This window comes from Oncorhynchus masou, chromosome 7, assembly GCF_036934945.1.
Source record: "Oncorhynchus masou masou isolate Uvic2021 chromosome 7, UVic_Omas_1.1, whole genome shotgun sequence".
Taxonomy (NCBI): domain Eukaryota; kingdom Metazoa; phylum Chordata; class Actinopteri; order Salmoniformes; family Salmonidae; genus Oncorhynchus; species Oncorhynchus masou.
The window spans coordinates 18,118,909-18,128,779 of record NC_088218.1 but is presented as its reverse complement, the minus strand read 5'-3'; the positions used below and the strand labels follow the sequence as shown (position 1 = coordinate 18,128,779).

The 9,871-nt window shown below is 45.7% G+C and overlaps 1 protein-coding gene across 1 annotated transcript; it reads right to left on the bottom strand.

Moving 5' to 3' along the window:
• Nucleotides 1-398: 398 nt before the first annotated feature.
• Nucleotides 399-4,764, bottom strand: LOC135543037 (otolith matrix protein 1). The gene is made up of 10 exons (XM_064970138.1): nt 4,590-4,764; nt 4,262-4,398; nt 3,938-4,040; nt 3,775-3,853; nt 1,908-2,014; nt 1,630-1,804; nt 1,225-1,292; nt 880-1,064; nt 559-718; nt 399-482 (listed from the first exon to the last, which is right to left on the bottom strand). The coding sequence occupies exons 1-10, from the start codon at nt 4,666-4,668 to the stop codon at nt 472-474; spliced, it is 1,104 nt and encodes a 367-aa protein (XP_064826210.1). The 5' UTR covers nt 4,669-4,764; the 3' UTR covers nt 399-471.
• Nucleotides 4,765-9,871: the final 5,107 nt, after the last annotated feature.

Here is a 9,871-nt window from a genome sequence, read left to right as displayed (position 1 = left end):
GAGGGAGGGAGGGAGGGAGGGAGGGGGAGGGAGGGTGGGAGGGTGGGAGGGTGGGAGGGTGGGAGGGAGGGAGGGAGGGAGGGTGGGAGGGAGGGAGGGAGGGAGGGAGGGAGGGAGGGAGGGAGGGAGGGAGGGAGGGAGGGAGGGGGGGGTGGGGAGGGAGGGAGGGAGGGAGGGAGGGAGGGAGGGAGGGTGGGAGGGAGGGAGGGAGGGAGGGAGGGAGGGAGGGTGGGGGGTGGGAGGGAGGGAGGGAGGGAGGGAGGGAGGGAGGGAGGGTGGGAGGGTGGGAGGGAGGGAGGGTGGGAGGGAGGGAGGGAGGGAGGGAGGGTGGGAGGGTGGGAGGGAGGGAGGGAGGGTGGGAGGGAGGGAGGGAGGGAGGGAGGATACAACATGGAGGGAGGGAAAGAAAGAGGTGGAGAAATAGTGAGGGAAGAGATGGAGAGGATGCTGGTTGATTTCTTTCTAGAAGGATCAGCACAAACCTGTAGGGAAGAAACACAAGACATGAGAGAATGAAACCATACCGTCTCTCTCTCCTCTCTCTCTCCACTCTCTTACTTTCACACTCGAAGGCCTGCAGGACCGTGGTGTATGAGGGACCCAACCAGGAAGTGTAACTACCCACAACCCTGAGCAGGTGGTGGGTGGAGTCAGAAAACAGGAGATCTGATTGGGTGTAGCCCACTGAGCTGAACATGGTGGTGTTCCCAAACGCATTCTATAGAGAGAGAAGAGAGGGGGTGAGATGTCAAACATTTTAAATGCTCACATACATACGCAGGCACACACACGCACACACACACACACACACACACACACACACACACACACACACACACACACACACACACACACACACACACACACACACACACCTACCTGTAAGCGTTCCAGGTATTTCCAGACTCTACACTTGTCCTCTAGGCGTACCACCACAGCGTTAGCTGGTACCACAGCCAGGTGACACGTCTCATGGTCAAACGGCCCGGCCTCGCTGCCATCCGGGCACAGCAGCTTCAGGTCCTCCAGTTCCAGGTCCATGGCCCATGATTCCATATTGTTGCCTAGGGTAGAGTAGAAGTTGGTGAAGTGATGTGGAGGAGGCTGATCAGAGAAACTATGAAATACTGACACCTAGTGTCTCGAGCGAGAAATGCTGAAGTTTGCTAAGAGAGGTGACATTCTGAATGTTGGTCTTTGGTTAGATTTAGATCAGACTCTCACCATCCATGTTGTCAAAAATTGTGGTGTGTTTGACAAATGCCACATCGCCCAAATTCTCAGCCACACACCTGGAAGAAAGACTCAAGTCAAACACAGCTAGTTAAATAAGACACTGTTTCTCAAACCAGTCCTTTGGGATCCACAGCAATTCTACCCGATTCAACTAATCAAGGCCTTGGTGATTCGTTGACTCGTTCAATTTGTAGACTGGTGTTGGAATATATATATGGTTAGTGGTCCCCATGGATTGGTTTGAGAAACTTTCAATTAGGAGAAACAGCTCCTCTCCTCCTCCCCCTCTCCTCCCTACCTCAGTGCCCCAGCCTCTCCTCCTCTCCTCTCATTTCTCCTCCCTACTTCAGTGATCCAGCCTCTCCTCCTCTCCCTCTCTCCTCTCCTCCCTACCTCAGTGCCCCAGCCTCTCCATAGTGTCTCTCTCGGTGATTGTTAACACATATATGTCTCTCGTTGTCGTCTCCTATGCAGGCTTCACACAGGTTCTTAGGGTTACTTCCTCTGGGGTCGTGTTCTCTGTCCTTTACTCCTGGTACACAGCTGTAGCCAAAGAAGTCCCCCACCGCTGGAGGGACACACAATGACACCAACAATACACACAGAGTCAGGGCCACATACACACCACACACACCGAGTCAGGGTCAGACACACACACACACAGGTCTCACCTTTAGGAAAGTTGCATTGTTCATCGACACTGATCTGTGAGGTGTTGACCAGGAATCCAATAGGAACAGTCCAGCCCACCGTGGTACGGATCCCTGGGTGACAGGAGCTACAATATCCAATCAATCAATCAATGAGTCAATCATTCAAATCGCAAAGTTTGTGTGGAAGAGACAACATTTTTTTTCTCTGTCTATAAGGACACGCCACATGGTACCAACAAATTGGATGGTAAATTGTTGAAGCTGGACTCCCCTTTGACACAGCTTCAATTTAAGCCTAGAAGACAGTATGTGCCCTTAGGTCTGGAGGAAGGAAAGGGTCATTCCGCTATCCAAAGCACCCTTTAATGGTTCAAACAGCCGACCAATGAGCCTGTTCCCGGTGCTTAGCAAAGCACCCTTTAATGGTTCAAACAGCCGACCAATGAGCCTGTTCCCGGTGCTTAGCAAAGCACCCTTTAATGGTTCAAACAGCCGACCAATGAGCCTGTTCCCGGTGCTTAGCAAAGCACCCTTTAATGGTTCAAACAGCCGACCAATGAGCCTGTTCCCGGTGCTTAGCAAACCACCCTTTAATGGTTCAAACAGCCGACCAATGAGCCTGTTACCGGTGCTTAACAAACTTTATGAAATTATCGTGTTTGATCAAATACAATGTTATTTTACCGAAAACTACCATTCAAAAGTTTGGGATCACTTAGAAATGTTCTTGTTTTTGTCCATTAAAATAACATCAAATGGATCACTGTAGACATTGTTAATGCTATAAAGGAATATTGTCGCTGGAAACGTCTGATTTTTAATGGAATATTTTAAAATATATTTTTTTATTTTATTTAACTAGGCAAGTCAGTTAAGAACAAATTCTTATTTACGCCAACGTCAACAGAAGAGGCGACTCCGGGATGCTGGCCTTTGCAGAGTGGCAAAGAAAAAGCTGTATCTCAGACTGGCCAATAAAAAGACAATACACTAGACAGAGGAACTCTGCTTAGAAGACCAGAGCTCTCTTCACAGTCCCCAGCCCCAGAACAGAGGCTGGGAAACACACAGTATTAAATAGAGTCATGATTACTTGGAACTCTCTGCCACCCCAGGTAACTCAAGCTAGAAATAAGACCAGTTTAAAAAACAAGACACCTTACACAGGGACTGTGAAGAGACACAGACATTTTTATATATTACATATTGTATTATGTATTGTATTATGTATGGCATATTGTATTATTTATTATGTGTTGTATTAAGTATTGTATTATATAGTATATTGTATATTGCATTATATTATGTGTTGTATTAAGTATTGTACTGTGTATTTTATTGATTTTTTCCTTTATTTAACTAGGCAAGTTAGTTCAGAACAAATTCTTATTTTCAATGACGGCCTAGGAACGGTGGGTTAACTGCCTTGTTCAGGGGTAGAACAACAGATTTTTACCTTGTCAGCTCAGGGATTCGATCTTGCAACCTTGAGGTTACGCTCTAACCACTAGGCTACCTGCCACCCCGTATTGTATTATGTATTGTAATATGCATTGCATTAAGTGTTGCATTAAGTATTGTATTTTGTATTGTATTAAGTATTGCATTAAGTATTGTATTTTGTATTGCATTATGTGTTGTATTAAGTATTGTATTATGCATTGTATATTGTATTAAGTATTGTATTATGCATTGTATATTGTATTAAGTATTGTATTAAGTATTATAGTGTTATGTATACTATGTATTTTATTTGTTGTGTTGCGTTTCCTGTTTGGACCCCAGGAAGAGCAGCCACTGTCTTGGCAGCAGCTAAATACGGATCCTAATAAAAAAAAATGAAAAATTGAACAAACAATCAATCAATTTGTCTATCTGTTCTCACCTGCGTTCATGCATCTCCAACAGGGACAGGTCACTGGAGGAGCGACGAGCCAGAGCTACAACATAGTAGCTGATACCATCTGAGAGAGCAGACAGGATAAGGTAAGACAGGTTCAACTTTTACACACGGTTTCCTTCTCCCCGTCTCCCCCCTCCTCACTCACCCACTCCGTTGTAAGACTCTCCAGCAGCCAGTTCTAGTCCAAAGCACCAGCCAGCTGTGTAGATGTCATCAGCAAACATGGATGCTGCATCCGCTGTACCATTCTGAACAGACATAGGTCATTTAACTGATTAAAGAAGCAATAAAATCATTGTTGCACAATTCAACTACCCTTTCTCTACAGGTTGTTTTAAGGTTGCACAACTCTGGTAACTTTCCAGAAATCCTGGTTGGAGGGTTCCCAGATTTCCTGCTTATTCTCTTGTAATTCCGTGGAATCATCCAACCAGGATTTCTGAAGCCGTAAGGCTGTTTTGCCACACACCTTGATCTTCTCCATGCAGTCTGTGGGACTCTGGCCACGGACACACAGCAGCGTTCCTCTGATATTCCGAGCTGTAGCACTCCCAGCCAGATCCAGACATTTCTGCTCCTCTGCCTCCGACACCACACACCAGGAGACTGGGAAAGACAAGGAATGTTGAACTGTTTTCAACTGTATTCCCACTGGAGGAAAACAGGTACAATCATTGCACCTATGCACCTGTTGCAAATGCTACAGAAATTCTCAATAGCTTTCACATTATGATGAGGTTCACCGTAACCAAGGTGAAAACACAGAATACATCTGACCTGAAGACTCCCAGACTTACTTGAGGTTTTCTGAGTGGAGAACGAGATGAATGAGAAGAGGAGAAGAGTCACTGCCAGCCTTCTGTCCAGACGATCCATGTCGACTGACAAAATCAGAGAAATCTTCTCTCTCTCAAACACACACTGTGAATACGAAATCTCCTCTCACACACGAGACACACTCCAACTGAATGCTACAGTGGAGAAACCAGTAACCTGAGGTTTTATGGGAAAAAAATGCTTTCACATCGACCCCCTCTTATACACTTGTCCTCTGGAACCCTCAAGCGGAGAGAAGGATGGGGGAAGGGGGGAGAGGGAGGGGAGGGGGAGGGGGTCAGGTAAGAAGAAAACATTTCATTATTCTCCTCCATTCCAAAAATTTTAACCCCTGGTAGATAATCTCCCGATAATTGAAAGAGAAACGTTAGACAGCTATCCTGTTAGCTTTAGAAAGTGAGAGGGGGGAGAGAGAGATGGAAGGAGATGGGGGAAGAGATGGGGAGGGGAGAGGAAGGGAAAGAGAGAGGATAGAGTGATGTAGAGGAGGGGAGTTGATGGAGAGAGAGAGAGAGAGAGAGAGAGAGAGAGAGGGCAGGGAGAAGAGAAGGTGAAGAGATGGAGGAGAGGTAGAGGAAGGAATGGGAGTTGATGGAGAGGGCGAGGGAAAAGAGAGAGAGGAGGGAGAGGAAAGGGAGAGTAGTAGAGGATGGGGATAGGGGGGAAGGGGAGGCAGGTTGGCTACTTAGCTTGGCGTACCCACTCCAGTACACCTGGAGCCCAGCAATCTCTCTAATTAAAAGAGTGATGCAGACAGAGTGTCTCTGTGTGGAAGTCTGGTGTGAGGCTTTGCCAGGGAGAGTGGATACTCCCTGGGTCCCGCTCCGCCTGGGCTGAGATTAAAGATGTAGCCTGGCCACCATAACAGGCTGTGTATTGTTCAGGTGTACAGTAGCCAGTCAAGGAAAACGTATTGGCTATCTGATACCTCTTACCGCTCTCTCTGGGTCTCAGCTCACAAGCAGGCAGGTACACATACACGCACAGACACACGTACATAATGTCTAGCTCTACCTTGATTTAAGAGATTTAATATCTTGGAATAGGCCAGTAGAAACAACAGTACCATAAAATGATGTGTTTGCTTACCCAAACCGCTTTAACTATTGCATCCAGGGGTGCAACTTTCACTGGGGACGGGGAGGGGGGGCACATTCTGAAATTGCATTTTTGTCCCCCCAGTTTTATCATTGGAATGTGATACAAAACGAGGCAACGGTGTGCTTTAGGACCGTGCGGACGCCTCCGAGGGGTCGGGTAGGCTGTTTGGAGTGTTTATCCGACTGATAAAATTTAATTAAAAAAAGTTATTTCGATGATCAGAGGCAGTGTAGCTGAAGTAGTAGACTGAAGGCACCTGAAGCACAGGGAAAGAAGGGAACAACCTTTTAATTTGTGGCCACAAGATCTTTTGGTTGTAGCTAGTGGGGATGAGCTAAGATGAGGAAAATGTCAGTCAAAGCTGCAGTTGAGCTTAATGGAGGGAAGAAGCTCTAATGCAAACATGGACATATACAAGTAAAATAGCACAATTGATATGGATGCAGTCCATATTGATCAAAAGTCTAATGTCAAAGCCTCTATAAAGGGCCTAATGGTTGAGGCCAGGGGTCGGTTTGATATTGGGCAGTACGTTTAGTAAAAGTAGGCTACCTGTATGTTGGCGGTAAGGCATTGCCTATATTGGTGAAGACTTTGGTGTAGATCTGGTTTCAGAACTGAAGGGTCCTACTGCTCCTGAATCAGTCAAAGCCGCATAGAAGGCCACCTTCGGTCCGTCTGTGAACACAGGAGAGAAAGTATACTTATTTAGGACAATTCACTGAAAACACTCAGAAATTCCGATTTAGAAAAGATCTTTACTTATTAAACCTACTTAGTTTCTAATGAGGTGTTTTTTGAAAGTGAAGAGAAATTCTCCAATACCATAATTGAACAACATGGGGACAAGTGAAGTTTTCAGACAATGTTTCACCTCTCTTTACCTCCTCCTCCTTGCCCTTCATTTTCATTCTATGATACAATGAGGAACAATATACACTATTCCAATTTGTGGGGGCCCAAAAAATACAGATTTTTATTTCAACTAAAATCTGCATGCAGCATCTTTCTTTACATTTGTACTCAACGTGTATTTCATTGCTTTCTATAAAGGCATGTTCTGTCATATTAAATAAAATACATTGCCAGTATTCTTGGTATTTAGCTCCTCCACGTTCCTCTCACTGGCATTCAGTCTTGTGTAACAGTATAAGTTTAGACCGTCCCCTCGCCCATACCCGGGTGCGAACCAGGGACCCTCTGCACACATCAACAACGAAGCATCGTTACCCATCGCTCCACAAAAGCCGCGGCCCTTGCAGAGCAAAGGGGAACTACTACTTCAAGGTCTCAGAGCAGGTGACGTCACCGAATGAAACACTATTTAGCGCCGCTAACTAAGCTAGCCGTTTCACATCCGTTACACTTGCTGCCAATGCTAGAATGATATCAGCAGAAACACTGGTTACCTCACAGTTAAAACAGAGAGACACATTACATGACCAACCCACTGTAGAACGTGAACTGATACACATGATCATATTAGCACTTTCACTCTCATTGGCAGTCAATCCAATTCAACTTTATTAATCATATTGATTCTCCCGCTAATTCAAGAATAAGCTTTTCTGCACAAGCTGCATTCTCACTTTCACTGGCTTGCAGTCTGGCTCCCAAATTCCACAGCTCCACTCTCTGTTCAACCACCATGTCTCTCAGCGCTCTCAGCTCAGCCCAGACATCAGGTGGTGTGGTCGTGCGTTTGCCTGTCGTGCCTGTAGCTTCAGTTCTTTGAGTCTCTATCTGAAATACACTCACCATATTCTGTTCCCCTGTCCGTTGAGTGATGTCATTCTCTCTGCCCCCTCCACTCTCCTCCTGAGTCCCTGCCCCTAGACAGACAGAACACCCTCCACTCTCCTCCTGAGTCCATGCCCCAGACAGACAGAACACCCTCCACTCTCCTCCTGAGTCCATGCCCCAGACAGACAGAACACCCTCCAGTCTCCTCCTGAGTCCATGCCCCAGACAGACAGAACACCCTCCACTCTCCTCCTGAGTCCATTCCCCAGACAGACAGAACACCCTCCACTCTCCTCCTGAGTCCATTCCCCAGACAGAGAGAACACCCTCCAGTCTCCTCCTGAGTCCATGCCCCAGACAGAACACCCTCCACTCTCCTCCTGAGTCCATGCCCCAGACAGACAGAACACCCTCCACTCTCCTCCTGAGTCCATGCCCCAGACAGAGAGAACACCCTCCACTCTCCTCCTGAGTCCATGCCCCAGACAGACAGAACACCCTCCACTCTCCTCCTGAGTCTGTGCCCCAGACAGACAGAACAGCAACACAAGCAGAGCTACAGCACCCCTCATTCTGATACAATGCTATCTCAGATATGATAGTCTACAGAGCTCAGTTCCCTTCCTTATACACATATCGTAGTGAACCACATGGGACACAAGCTGCACGTGTTCTCAAAGGTGAAGTCTAGACAATAATAAAACCAAAGACTGATAACATAGAAGACAATTGAGAAGGTGTTTCCTTAAAGCAGGTCATTTCGATCAATGAGGCTACGAGACTGCTTGTTGTCATTGTCTGCCAGTCGCCAAGGTCATCAGATTTCAGGTTGAAAACACTGCTCCAGATAATGGGGATAATGCTAAGATGATAGGACCTGAAGGGGCATGGACAAACACAGAGCAGTGTTCATGGATGAGATCTACGGTGCCCTCCTAACTTATTTAAATTAGGCCCTTACAATGTCACAATTGTGGGTAGGTTCCCGCTGGGGCCACCCATAAGAAAATGTATCCATGCACTACTGTAAGTTGCTTTGGATAAAAACATCTGCTAAATGTCATATTCTGTGTTATTATAGCGTAGGCGTTAATTAGGGAGAAAGAGTGCAAAGTTGTCTGCCCAAGTTATTGTACCGATCAAGCGTGCATGTATTAAATTACTGAAGAGGAGACTGAAGTAAAAACATATATTGAAAAGCAGTGTGATAAAAGCTGATCAAGGCATCTGTGTCCAAAGACCTTTATTTGACTTTGATTATTTATCCAATGAAATTGCTTTCTAATAAAGCAACAAAAAGTGTTGCCGTCTGTCCAGATTTTTATTTATTTATTTATTTATTTAACCTTTATTTAACCAGGTAGGCAAGTTGAGAACAAGTTCTCATTTACAATTGTGATCTGGCCAAGATAAAGCAAAGCAGTTCGACACATACAACAACACAGACTTACACATGGAGTAAAACAAACATACAGTCAATAATACAGTATAAACAAGTCTATATACGATGTGAGCAAATGAGGTGAGATAAGGGAGGTAAAGGCAAAAAAGGCCATGGTGGCAAAGTAAATACAATATAGCAAGTAAAACACTGGAATGGTAGATTTGCAATGGAAGAATGTGCAAAGTAGAAATAAAAATAATGGGGTGCAAAGGAGCAAAATAAATAAATAAAATACAGTAGGGAAAGAGGTAGTTGTTTGGGCTAAAATATAGGTGGACTATGTACAGGTGCAGTAATCTGTGAGCTGCTCTGACAGTTGGTGCTTAAAGCTAGTGAGGGAGATAAGTGTTTCCAGTTTCAGTGCTTTTTGTAGTTCGTTCCAGTCATTGGCAGCAGAGAACTGGAAGGAGAGGCGGCCAAAGAAAGAATTGGTTTTGGGGGTGACTAGAGAGATATACCTGCTGGAGTTGCTTTGGATAAAAACATCTGCGTGTGCTACAGGTGGGAGATGCTATGGTGACCAGCGAGCTGAGATAAGGTGGGACTTTACCTAGCAGGGTCTTGTAGATGACATGGAGCCAGTGGGTTTGGCGACGAGTATGAAGCGAGGGCCAGCCAACGAGAGCGTACAGGTCGCAATGGTGGGTAGTATATGGGGCTTGGGTGACAAAACGGATTGCACTGTGATAGACTGCATCCAATTTGTTGAGTAGGGTATTGGAGGCTATTTTGTAAATGACATCGCCAAAGTCGAGGATTGGTAGGATGGTCAGTTTTACAAGGGTATGTTTGATACCGGAGGGCACAGTAGTCCTTCTAAGGCCACTACCAAGAAGTAAAGACTTTCTCTCTAGAACTCCCTACTGTATGTCCTTGGATCCATACTGATAAACAGCCAGATACCAACACGATCAGATGGATAGTAACATTGCCGGTAACCAATTTAGTTATATG

Bases quoted from the DNA above. Each gene is read 5' to 3' on its own strand.
- LOC135543037 (XM_064970138.1), bottom strand. From the start codon at position 4,668: ATGGATCGTCTGGACAGAAGGCTGGCAGTGACTCTTCTCCTCTTCTCA. The intron at 1,293-1,629 runs GTAGGGAGGAGA...TCTTTCTTCCAG, and splicing joins GGAGAGGCTGGGGCACTGAG to GTGTGTGGCTGAGAATTTGG. The intron at 719-879 runs GTAGGTGTGTGT...CTCTCTCTATAG, and splicing joins AATACCTGGAACGCTTACAG to AATGCGTTTGGGAACACCAC.